This window comes from Triturus cristatus, chromosome 7 (genome assembly GCF_964204655.1).
Source record: "Triturus cristatus chromosome 7, aTriCri1.1, whole genome shotgun sequence".
Classification (NCBI taxonomy): domain Eukaryota; kingdom Metazoa; phylum Chordata; class Amphibia; order Caudata; family Salamandridae; genus Triturus; species Triturus cristatus.
This window is the reverse complement of record NC_140590.1, coordinates 1370676302-1370689995: the sequence shown is the minus strand read 5'-3', so window position 1 is coordinate 1370689995 and position 13694 is coordinate 1370676302. Positions and strand designations below refer to the sequence as shown.

Below are 13694 nucleotides of genomic sequence, written 5' to 3'. Positions count from 1 at the left end.
GCAATCTGTGTAATCTGGCCATCAGACGTCCAACAACTATATGGGCCCCAGTAAAGTTAAGTGCAGGCACGAGCTAATAAACATTATAAACTTGTTTATGTAGCTTTTGTTTGATAGGAAACAGCTACTAACCCAAAAAAGAATAGTGTTAACTAATACGGTATTTCCTGGTATCACGTGATCTAGGACATTTATGTACAGTGCTGCATATTTACGAGCCCTTTTATGTCGCTCTTGCACCACACAACGTGGTGCAAGAGCGACGCAACTCAAAAATGAGATTTATGAAGCAATGTAAGGCCACCTTGTGTGGCCCTTAGTCGCTTCTTCATAAATCTCGAGTAAAGCAACTCTGCGCTAATCCCTGCGTTGACTAAACCCTGTGCCAGGCAGGCGCTCTATGGATGTTGTGTGAATGTTCCAGATTTACCAGAAGTGGTAGACCTGGGAAGCACAAATACCTATGCCTCCCCAGGTTTGTAAATCTGGGATTGTGTGAAATCACTACACCTTCCAACAGATGACCTAATGAGAAGAAATATATTTCTCCATGTTTTTTCCTCTTTCTAGGTGTGCTGCGTAGAAAGAGAAAAATGCCTCAGGTGATTGTTTTTGTGGAGGAAGGTCCTGCACAAAAATAATCCACTTTACAACGCAGGCACCCTTGTACCATGGTGCAAAGGTGCCTGCGTTGGCGCTAGGGAGCCAAAACGGCGCCAGCGCAGGGGAAAACGCAGGAGTGCACTGTATTCATATTAACTATGGCGCATCCCTGCCTTTTCCCTCTCACGCAGTGCAGCACAGCGAGGTGACTTACTGCATTGCCCTGCAGTGCTGACAAACTCATACATCTTACCTAGTGTGCATTTTGCGTAAATAAATAAGGCGCTCCTGCAAAGTCTAATCTTTTTACTAATAGTCATTGTTGCATTTTGCCGAGGCTTTTTTGTTTTGCTTTTGGAAATGTCTAATAGTTTTTTGAGCAGTGTATGCGCCAGTGCCAAGCCTTTGATTCGTTCAAAGTATAGCAGAATTTATAAGGTGCATCTAACTGAAACTGCTGTCCTTTCCCCCCAGTTCCCTTTGTGTAAACGATTCTGGCACGTTAATTCCTGTTCTAAACAGAACATGGTCCTCGGGAACAAGCAAGCTTGAGTGTACCCATTGTCGGTCAAAGAATGACTTTCCTGATGACCGTACTGCTCCTATTGGTGCAGGCTGCTGTCTACGTCACCGGCCGTGCAGGATGCAAGCTCTCCAGCCAGGCCCTGCAAGCTTACTCCAAGGAAGGGGACGTGATGTTTGGGGCCCTGGTGCCGGTGCATGCTGAAATGATCTTTCCAACAATGAGTTTCACAGACTCCCCCACTGACAAATATTGTGACAAGTAAGTGGCACACGTAAAACGCACACAAATAATACAGATGCTAGTGAGGTTTTTAAAAAAAATTCTGTTTCAAAACTTATATTTTTAAAATAACAAATATATGTATTTGATACAATTTTTTAAAAAAAGCATTTCGTTTGAAGAGTTAATGTACTTCAATATTTTAGTTTGATATTTCCAGGTTAAAAATAATTATCTTAAATTATTTTACAATGATACTTTGCATTAAAAAATGTGTATTTTTTAATGAATAAACTGTTAAATTTGACCTATATTCTCCTATAGGGAGAACTTTGCCAAGGTGGTGAAGAGCTGATCCCATCTATGAAAAGTTACTAGTAGTAACTTTACACTCATAAATTCGCTCTTAGATGTTTCTACCCGCTGAATTGACAAGATGGAGAAATCTTCACTGGTTAAAAGCGCCAGAGTGTAGATTTACACCTGGGTGCAGAAGTAGGTTTACTCCCAAGTAAACTTACTCACGCAAATTTACCTTTGTAAATAGATATCAGTATCTGTCAGCTGCATGTCTGGTTGGATAGAGGGGTACACTTTACTTGGCAAACAAGGGTGATATCTAGGCATGCAAGAGGTACATTTAGAACCTCATGACCTTGCAGGCCTACTCATAATTCATTGTACCTGTAGGTAATTAAAATCAGAATTTAGGACTATAATACTGCAATGGGACAAGAATGGTCTTTTTCTTGTAGTTAAATGCACATACCATTAGTTTTGAGTTCTTCACTCACTCATCATAGTTCTTGCAAATGGAAAATATATGAATAATGCACTTACGTATTGGGCCTTTTTTACCAGCCCACTTCATCCATAGCTCAGTTGTTGTGTCTTTCACCTTTTTCGTCCACCCACTATAGCATATTGTATGGGACAATGGGTCAGCCAACTTTAGCCATTGGATGACTTTATTGTGAGAGACAGCATTTGGCATTTCACAAGGAGCACATCCACACAAAAAGTAGTGTCCTTAGGTGCTTAAGTTGCAGTGGCTACTATGGCAATGTGTGCTTTATGAGACCATGACATATTTTTGGATTTAGTCAATGACATTTTTGTGAATGATGAGGACCTAGCAGCTTCCCCAATAATAACCATGGAAAACAAAATAAGCATTGACAAAGCCAAAATGTTGAGGGCCAATGCCAGACCTATTGACTTTACCAATGATTGTTAAGAAGTTGAATTGAAGTGAAGGAGTAAATATTGGGGGTAATTCAATCAATCAATCGGGGGGTTTAAAGCGCGGTACTCACCCCTGAGGGTCCCAAGACACTGGGGTGTGGGGGGGGGGTGTGCCGCTCCAATCAGCCAAAAAGCCTGGTCTTGAGGTTCTTCCTGAATGTGTGCAGAGTAGGGGAGTGTCTGATGTTGACTGGGAGCTCGTTTCAGGTTTTGGCTGCAATGTAGGGTGCTCTTCCAACCATTCTTAGTTGAGATACTGACTAGGACTACATGCCTCCTTCTCATTTTTAGGCCTGTCTGTAATTTTCAATACACAATCAAACTTTCGCTTAGATCTCACAGATGCCTTAATTTCCTGTTTTACTTATGTAAATGTCAGTTATACAACTTTCTATCACACAAAACACAGTTGGAGCAGAAATGACTTGTGGGAAATATGAAACCAGATGTGTGCAGCATTCACCGTGCTTGTAATGTTCACCATGCAGCTCGTAGAAACTGGATGGGCCAAAAATAGGCATACCTTGACGCTGGTAGCTCAGATGCCTTTTGTACATGCCTTACATTTGGTTGCCTTGCAATTAACTGGGCAGTGAACAATCACAAGTGAAAGTTGTGTGAGATCATTTACACTCACAGATGGAGAAAAAGGCGATCTTGTGATAGAAAGCCTAGCAACTGTCCTGTTTTTCACATGTCCACCTTTGTACACTAAGCATGAAATTATAATTCTCATAACAATAAGCATGTACAGCTAGAGAAAATCTACCAAGCGTTTCTCAAACCCTTGGTAATTCTGTGAAGGAGTACATGAGCTTCAGGCATCAGGCATTAAAATGCAGAACAGCAAAGAGCCCTCTGTCTTTATGAACTATGCAGGTTGTAGTGCTGCCATTTAGATAGCACATTTTCTTCATACTCTAGGGGCAGATATACTAACCTATCATACAACAAAACTCAGCAAGGTAACAGGCTGCACTGAGTTTGGTGAAAGGGAAAGAACAACCAAGGCAGGCACCCTTCCACCATGGCGCATGGGTAGGATTGTTTTGTGCAGGAAGGGCTACCTTCCTGCACGAAACCAATCCTTAGACACATGTTCCTCTTTCTATGTGTGCTGAAGAATGAAGAATGAAGCACACATAGAGAGCAGAAATAATTAAAGAGAAATGAAGGTATTTCTCCTAGTTAAGTCTCGCTTGCGTAGGCACACCATGTTCGTGGAAATCCAGGTTTACCTCCTTTTGTAAATTTGGCTTTGCATCTAAATACATGGATGGATGCATCGGAATGTCCACGCGCTCACTCAAAGGTGCTGCGTTTAGTTACTTTTTTTTTAAAAGCCATGCAAGGCTACACAAATTTGCCAATGTGTGGGTTTGTAAATCTCAACTGTCATTTTGTGTCATGGCTACGCCAAAAAAGTGTTGCAACCAAAACGCAAAATGTTAGTAAATCTGAGCCCAAGTGTACAGCTCCCTTCTGCAGCTGTGAGTGGGCACAGAACAGAATTATGATAGGACTTAAATGAGCTTTCCTGTGTGCATTGCTTTGTCATTAGGAAGAAGTAATTGATTAGCTTGCATGTTCTATGTCTTGGAGCCGCACTGGAAGCAGTGCTTAATTTGAGCCGATGGTTTCTGGTGCTTGGCACCGGCACTTAATTGTCAGCATCGGTACATATGACAGTCTGCCACATGGTGGCGCTGTTTTCTCATTCTGCGATGAGCACAACAACTGTTATTTAATAATTCATTATACATTAGGAATCACTCATACCTGCTGCCGAAGCCATTCTTTTAACTTTATGGTCCTGAAATTGTCAGAATTGTCACACTTGTAGGAGTGTGACTTATTAGTTATTCTATTACTGTAACTGACAGCTGCAATGGGCAGTGCAAGCGGAAGTGGCCAGCTGACTAGAGCCCTGGCACTTGTTTACAAACTAAGCACTGACTAGAAGCCATGAACGAACTTGTGATACCCAGTCTACCATGTCTTTCCCACGAACTCCTGATTGGCTGAACTTTCCTACTAATAGAGGCATTCTGGAATGATTTACTGTAGGAAGAAAGTTTATCTTTCACAAAGTAGGTCAAGGTTTTTCATATACTATCTCCCATTTCGACCCCTGATAGTATCACACATGGGGCAAGAGTATCAAGAAGCAAGAGAAATGCTCGAATAAAGTGCAATTAAAAAATTGAATAGCCAAGATTGTCTACCAAATGACTTTCTAAAAAAAATGTAGGAGAAAATGCAGTTGTAGGTATAGGAAACTAAAATACGATGTGGAAAATGTGAGGAAACAAACGTATTACCTCCACATGACACATCTAAGATTCAGGTCTGTTGAAAGAAAAGAATATTCAGGGTCAGACTTTTTAATTTTTCATCCAATGCTGTAAAGCAAGGCAACTTGCTGGGTTGTGTTGTATGAAGGGGATGAAATGGTGCAATTTTACTCTCTCATAGCGCTAGCGCACTTCAGGTAGGGTAGCACCAATGCAGGCACCCTTGCACCACTGCGCAAAGGTGCTTGTGTTACAAGCAGAATTATTTTGTGCAGGAAGGGGCACCTTTCTGCATAAAAACACCCCCTTGAAGCATTTTCCTCTTTCCTCTTTCTATGTGTGCTGCAGTAAAAAATACGTTCTGGTCCCCAAAAATAAGTACTGGTGCCCAACACCTTCAACCACTCGCACACATTAGACCCTGACTATTCTAATGTACCTATGCCTGGACCCTAATATCTATCTACCTACATTGACAAAACACTTGTCTTATAGCTCTATTGAAATATTTTCATGAAATTAACCATAATTATGCAAAAACCTTAGCCACATTGGGTGACAAGTAAGTCAGTTGACCACCATCTAGGTGCTAAAATGCATTTGTTTCAAGATACCTTTCATAGTCAATTAAAGAGGTTCGATGGTTCAATATATAGGCTTCAGACTTCACCACGTAAGGTTTAAATTACACCATAGAAATTCAGCAGGCTGAATAAGCCTTTTATTTTTCTGAGGTACATAAAATATTTTTACTGAGATGGGGAGTAGTAACTTCATAGACAGAAGTGGCAAGTCATGTCTGTCATAACAAGTGCTATATTAATGGGTAACACTTTGCTAGAAACAAGGGGGCAGATTTATGAGCCCCTTGCGCCACTTTTGCGTCACTTTCCCATGTTAAAAGTGACGCAAAAGTGTCGCAAGGGGCTCATAAATCTGCCCCTAGGTCTGGGCTAAAATTCCGTTCCGGTCGCGGAAATTGCGATATTTTGACATTTTGCGTTCCGCGGAAAGCGCGGAAATGTCAAAATTTCCGCATTCCGCAGCTTAGCGATAATTTGTTTCTTGCTCGCGCTGTACAATAATACATTCTCGCGTGCGCGCGATCGCCTTACCTGAATCCCCGCGTTCGCCGACAAGTTTTCCTGATCCGGTCGCGTTCTCCATGAGATGTTGGATTGTTGGTAGCCATTTGCGCTGTCTCACGACAGTTCGCGCCCGCAGTGACGTCATTTGTTGCGCGATCACGTCTTTTTTCTCGCGATCATGCAGCGCGAGACACCTGAAAACAAGATGGCCGCACCCGCGAGCAACCACATGGGCAAGTTGGCGAGCCGCGACGATGCAGAAAAAAACCGCGAACGGGCGGGAAAAAAACGTCCGCACTTCGTGATATTTCCGCGTGTTTGCGGAGATTTTTAACAATTTCGCGATAATTTGCGAAAGTGAATTTCGCAAATTCCACCCACCCCTACTAGAAACACGTCATTAATGGCAATAGATAAAACGCTTTTTGGTTGGCCCTAACTTTAAACCTTAATCAATTCTGGAAGTGCCCTCTTAATTCCATAACGTTGCTACTGTAAATGAGCCCCGTGAAATTTTGGGTGTAATTCTCAATATGCTATTGGGGTGGCCACTTTCTTCCAAGTCACTGCAGGTCCTTCTTCCAGTCAGGTTACAATCATGCATTCTGGTCATTGTATTCTTGTCCTGCTTTTATTGAACACATTAGAATAATACATTACAAAAAAACATAATTTAGAGAAGAAATGTTCCGGACCAGAGTCAGCAACATTAATGACTTGGAATGAGGTAATCACCCTATGTGCTGTGTAAGATGTTGTGTTATCATTTTAGGTGGGAGTTTAGGTGGTAGGTATATGTACAGCATGTAGTCAGAGTAGTAGGCATTCACATGTATTTCTTCAGCTGCCCACCTTAACACTAACAATAAGATGGTACTGTAGAATAAACATTTTTACATTGATATAAACTTACCTTTTCAGGACAAATTCCTACTTCTAAAGAATAAATATGCGAAATATCTTAAACTAGGCTTAAATATTCAGGGCTGGCCTTATAAGGTCAGGTGGTACTTTGGGAATGAGAGTTCTAATTTTATTTCAAGAGTTTATATAGCGCATAGCTACCCAAATAGCGTTCTCCAGTGCTAAAGTCCCAGCAGCACTCCTTGCCAACTTAGAGCAGCCAAGTCTTTAGATGTTTGTGGAATACAGCCTCAGGAGGAGGTGGAGGAAGTTCCATCATTTATGTGCCAGATATCTAAAGGAACGACCTACCTGTCTGACACAACAAATCTGAGGTACCTGAGCCAGTCTGAGGTTAGTACAGTGAATGAATGTCAAAGGACAACAAGCATTTGCAATGCAGTAGGTCTCGCATTTTTTAGAGGTAGCGCTATTGACATTGTAATGTAAATGTTTTTAACTTATGTGTTTTGGAGTGAGGTGGATGCCTGTGATGGCAATTGTGTGTTTTTTCAATGCATCTAAAAGGAAGCACATTTAAACTGAACCTGTGTATTCGTAAAAAAATAATAATGTTCACCCCAATGGACCCTCCTGGCACAATATAACAGCCGTTCATTGTTATCCCATTTAATGGTCCCCATTTTACTGAATGGTTAGAAGACACAGCAGGATTCAAACCTGTGCCTTCAGGGTAAAACACTGATGACAGATGCAGGTGCAGTCAGTTGATTTAGTGGCCGTGCCCAGTGAACGTGCAATCCCATTTAAAAAAAAGGTACATGAAAACCGTCCCACTTCTAAGAAGTGCAGCTAGTTAGACCAGAGCATTCGCAGGGTCCAGAGAGGGTCAGAGAGCTGACCCATTTTATCAGTAAAGGAGCGTTCTTCATGTGGAAATGCAAGAGGTCCAGTGACTCCAGTCCTTCAGCAGAGCTCGTATCGCTACTCCACGCTCAAGAGCCGTAGAGTCTATTTCATACCCCAATTAGTAAGAACAGGCAGCAGGCAACACTGGACAGGAGCAATGGTGGAAGTGGGGGAAAAGAAGGAGGGGAACTGTGGGCAGAGAATCAGAGGGATGGGAATGACCCGAGGATTGGGTCAGTGGGCGGAGTCAGAGGTGTGGCCAGAATGCACAAGACATCCCAAATTTTTTGTATTTGTTTGGCATTTCACTGACCAGTTACAGCATATTATGTTATTTAATTCAACCAATGAATACACATGATTATTTAAGGTTTAATATGAGTTATTGACATTAAAATACATTCACAAAGTGAGATATGTTTCCAATCACAGAATGTCCTAAATACACTTAAAAGTGGAAGAACAAGCCATTTTTCTCTGAGCCACGGAGATTGTGTCATCAGCACTTCTTTTTTCCACAAGAGCAGTTCAAACATGAATAGCAAAATATGCTGCTTTGCAAAGGTTTTTCATATAATAATGGCTTTGCCTTATTTGACACATAACACAACATCTGCTACATAATCTGACAATTTTAATTTATGAATTGTTTGTAGCTCAAACGGATGTAAAGTTACAAAAAATGTGACTTGTGTTGCTGCGAAGTGGACAGCCCTTCGCAAAGGTTGACTGATCACCTTTCTCTCTGCTGTATTTGTATGTTACACTGGTACTAATAAGGCAAAATATTTCCAGAGACAGTTAGCATGTGTAAAATGTCAAAATAATAAAGTATCAGAAAATATACTGCATTAGCTGCAGCCTTTTTGTTTGCTACATAATTTAGTCAACACTGCGGCATAATTTTGTCCTCCTTTATAGCATAATTCCAGTGGCCCCAAAGCAGGCAACACATGTTAAAAGTGCTTGTGTATTAAGCAGAGAAACTGTGAAGTTTGCGAACTTAGTTTGGTGTGCGTGCAAATCCTGCATTGCTGATCCCTGTTGAGTTGCAGCTACTACTGCTGAAACAAGGCCAATGGAGGTGCCAATGGGGGAGGCGGATTGACCTCAAGGGCAGGGCCTGCTTTAGCGCTGGTGGCACCCTGTGGAACAATGTTTGTTGATGTCCCCCAATGACCACCTCCACCACAGATTCCCCCACTACCACCCTTTAAGAGTGACCCTCAAGTATCCATACCTACACTCTCTCTCAGATGCATTTAATTTGATTTACATCGCCGCTCATACTAATGGAGGGTATCAGAGCACTTTACATCACACACATTACACAGAGACAATCAATTATACATGTGTAAATCACTGTATAGAAACGATTACATAAGACAAAGGTCTACAAGGTGTAGGAGACACATGAAAACCATACTAGTAGGCAATGTAGTTTAATAGTGATTAGTCCGGAGGAACACAAACTGAATTTAGAACGCAATACCATGGTTGGGGGTTCTCTTTAATAATTAGAATTGATTTCCATCTGAATGAACACCTTTTGCAACATTAGGATAATCAAAGACTGGGGAAAAAAATAACGCTGTAATTTATACATTGCAGTTTGCATGTAGCTCTTAGATGACAGTTATTAGCTCACTGTTCTATGTTAGGATTTTAACTTATAAGCTGCAAGTAACAAAAGGATCTCTCTGATAAAAGCAGTAACCCACTTACCTATTTACATTATGTGCACTTTGTGATCTGCATGGTCCATGTTCTTTGCAGCTGGCACATTAACCCTCTGCACTACCTTTTTATGAGTCAAAACTTCCACTAGACAAAACTCTGATCTTTCTCTCTCTAGGAAGAATATGAATAACCAGAGTTATCATGACATTTTTATTTGTTTCTGAAAATTGCTAGATGCCAGGTAGGAGGCAGCAAGTGCTTTTAAAACCATAATATACTTGCAAACACAACATCCCCACCCAAAGTCAGCACCTGGTGTGGTCACACCAGTGGCACCACCCTAGAGCCGCCCTGCTCAAGCTATATGTGACCTCAGTGACAGAGTCACTGTCGCTCTAGGTTGTACTGCTTCGTAGGCCTGCCAGCAAGACTGGAGGCGAGCTTCATGATGGATTGTGGTGGACAGGCCTTAAAGGTTGCCCCACACTTGCCACTGCTAGGGTCCACCTGCTGATGCTAAGACACCAGGGCTTCTAAGGTCTTGCAGAGCCTTTTAAGGTCTAGCAAGGGAATGTGCTCCCTCAGGAGAGTGGTCTGGGGGACTGGTCATTAAGGCTGAACCTGGTTCCCCAGTTCCAAATTTGGCAGGTCTGACCATAGTGCCACATCCTCTCCCCCATACTGCCCCACTGAGAAAAACTTGCACTGCCTTCAACTACAACCCAATTGTGCCCCGTTATAAACACCTGGATGCAACTCTATTCAAATTACGCACTAGAAAAGAGCATTATGCTGCTTAAAAGAAAAGTACCAACATCCTGGAAAAAGAAGACAAAGGGAATGCAAGATTTTTTTTTATTTTTTTTTGAAACCGTTTATTACAGAATCCAAAAGATATACAAAGATGGGCCTACAACCTTCAGGCCGGCCGCTAGCAGACAGAAAGAGCATATAATACAAACAGTAGAACACACGCTGCGGCAGAAGAGAGATCACAGGAGTTGAAAGAAGCGTTGGCAGCCACACCATCCGGACCCCACACAACGGTTTCATTTTTATATAAATAACGAAGAAACAAGTCCACAAGGCAACCCACAATCGGAACAATAGCATGTGCTCCCCTGGGGGGGACCCTACCGGTCCACAGGAATATCAAGGGGGGGGATAGGTCGGGACGGAGACAAAGTGAACTCAAGCCCAGAACCAGGAAGACAAGCAGGCTAAGGAGACGGGGCCGGTGACGGATCAGGCATCAGCGGCGGGGTACAGATTCCCCCACGGTAGGCGTTCCAGGGGCCCCACACTTTCACCCATTTCCCAGGCTTACCTCTCGCAACATACACCACCTTTTCCCGAAACATACACCAATCCATGTTGTCCTTCCACGCCGAGACAGTCGGTGACCTCTGGGAACCCCACAATTGCGCAATATCACGCTTGGCCACCATATATCCCAGAGTCACCCACCACGTCTGCGGCACTGAGTAGTCGGTTGGCTCCCACACATTCAGGAGACATCTCCTCGCCTCGGGCAGCAGCGGCACATGCGTAACTGCCTGCAAGACCTTGTGCACACCACGCCATAATCGCGCCACCTCCGGGCATTCCCACAATATATGGAGAAAGGTCCCCAAAGAACCACACCCACGCTTACACAACCCGTCCACAGCATAGCCCATACGCATCAGACTCGGCCCCGTAACATAGACCCTATGGAGTATCTTGAGCTGGACGAAGCGAAGGCGAGCCGGTATGGCCACCTCTTTCGGGGAGGCCACCGCAGACACCCAGTCCTCGTCATCCAGCTCCAAGCCATCAGCCCCCCACGCCTCACGAAGGCTAGTCAGCAGTCCCGAGCGATCATTGATGAGTTTTTTGTAAATTAATGAAATCGTGGCATCCGGTACATGCCCATCTAGCACTCTATCCTCCAGAGGGGAGTACTCCGGGATGGAGGCAACGTCCGGGAATACGGAGCACAACGCATGACGGATCTGCATATATCGAAAGTACTCCCTGTCCTGCAACTGGAATTCCGTCTGCAGCACATCGAACGTTTTGAATCCCCCCCTCGTCTAGAGATCGCCCACCCTGCTGATGCCTATCATATCCCACTTCTCAAAGCTCTTCGAGGTCCACAGGGAGCCCAGCCACTCAGATGCGTATAGTGGCGTCGCCCGGGTCAAACGATCCTTCCACCCCATCGCCAAGTTAGCCGCGTGCCACACTCGCACCATGACCCGCGTGGGGCCCGTCAGACGTGCGTCGAGCGAGCTAGAATAAAGCGCCAGATTATAGTCGCCGCCCGGCAGTAACATTTTATCCATCTCAAAGGCCGGGTTTAGAGCGGGCCCGTAAAGGCCGTGATTTATCGCGGCCAGCTGGGAGGCCCAGTAATATCGCTTGATGTCTGGGAGGGCAACCCCCCCGTCGTACCACGGGAGCGTCAGCTTCGCCAGGGCGATACGCGGTCTACCCTCCCAGAACAGGCGGCGCTGCAAACTCTCCACCTCGCGAAAGTAGCGCGCCGGGACAACGTCCATCGTGTTCTATAAGGCGTACAGGAAACGTGGCAGCGACATCATCTTAAACAATGCCGCCCGGCCGAGCGGCGAGAGCGGCAAGCGCCTCCAACGCGCGACATCCTCCTTCAGGCGCTGGAGGGGGGGAAGCAAGTTCTGTTCATACCGGGCCTCCGCGTCCAGGGTAATGAAGATACCCAGGTACCTAAATCCCCGCGGGGCAATCTGGATAGGACAACCCCGCGGAAGGATAGGAGCCTCCCCAGAGAGGACATACACACAAGATTTAGCCCAATTGATGACTAGGCCGGAGTTGAGGCCAAATGAGTGCAATACATCAACCAGCACTATCAGCGATTTACGCGGGGAAGCCAGGTACAAAAGAATATCATCAGCGTAAAGAGATACGCGGTCCTCATACTCGGGGGTCCATCGGAGACCACGGATAGAGGGATGCCACCGCAGCCACTCCGCCAGGGGCTCCAAGGCAAGCGCGAAGAGGAGCGGCGATAACGGGCAGCCCTGCCGCGTGCCCCTGCCCAGCTCAAACGGAGCCGACACTCTACCGTTTACAGCCACCTGCGCCAGCGGTCCGGAATACAACAATTTCACCCAACCGATGAATCCCGGGCCAAACCCAAACTTCGCCAGCGTCGCCCAAATATACGGCCACTCAAGTGTGTCAAATGCCATAGTGGCGTCCAGGGACGCCAAAATGGCCGGCTCCCGTATGAACGGGACACGCGCGAGCACCCCATGCAAGCGCCGCAGGTTGAGCGCAGTGTTGCGATGAGGGATAAAACCGGACTGATCCTGGTGAATCAGATCGCACACCACGCCAACCAGCCGATTGGCCAACACCTTGGCGAGAATTTTGGGTTCCGCATTCAGCAGTGAAATGGGCCTGTAGGACGTGACCCGGTCCCGCGGCCTCCCCTCCTTGTGAATAACCACGATAGTAGCCAGACGCTGGTCTAGCGGGAGGGAACCCGCCGAACGGGCCGCGAGGAACATAGCACGGAGATGCGGCGCCAGCGTATCCGGTCGCAGCTTGTACAATTCGATAGGAAGACCATTAGGGCCCATGGCCTTGCCGGAAGCGACCGAACGTATGGCGAGGGCAATTTCCTCAGATGTTGGGGCGGCGTCCAACGACACCCTGTCCTCCTCCGAAAGGGAAGGCAGCGCGATATCCCTGAGCAGGGCATAGGAATCCTCTTCCGAGCGGGAGGACACCGGGGAATACACCCCACGGAAATATTCTGCAAAGCAATCAACAATTTCTTCCGGTTCAGTGACACACACACCATCCAGTTTCTCAATCGACGGGACAACACGACTCGCTCTCTCCTTTTTATCCAGCCACGCAATCAGTTTCCCAGCCTTATCACCCACATCATACAGTCTCCCCTGTTGCTCTCTACTGAGGCCCCTGGCCGCCTCCGTGACGAGGGCCTTATAGGCCGCCTGCTTGAGTCGGAGAACATGTAGTTTGTCATCCGTCACCCCACATTCTAGGTCACCCTCCAACTCGGTTATCTCAGTTTCCACACGGGTCACCTCCTCCCGCTCGCGCTTCCGGGAATGGGAAATAAGGGACAGGGCCTCCCCACGGAGTACCATCTTGAAAGCCTCCCACAGGGAGACCGCCGATGACACTGACCCCACATTATCGTCAAAATATCGCTTAAGGGATTTAACCAACTCTGCGCGAATGGTGGGGTCACGCAGGTACCAGGGATTA

At 45.5% G+C, this 13694-nt stretch overlaps 1 protein-coding gene across 1 annotated transcript in view; it reads left to right on the top strand.

The window, feature by feature from the left end:
• Positions 1–1178: 1178 nt before the first annotated feature.
• The window catches only part of LOC146812084 (extracellular calcium-sensing receptor-like), a 326739-nt gene continuing 314223 nt past the window's right edge, over positions 1179–13694 (top strand). The window contains exon 1 of the mRNA XM_085615128.1: positions 1179–1387. Coding sequence (XP_085471254.1) covers positions 1179–1387 — 209 coding nt within the window. The remainder of the gene's footprint in view (positions 1388–13694) is intronic.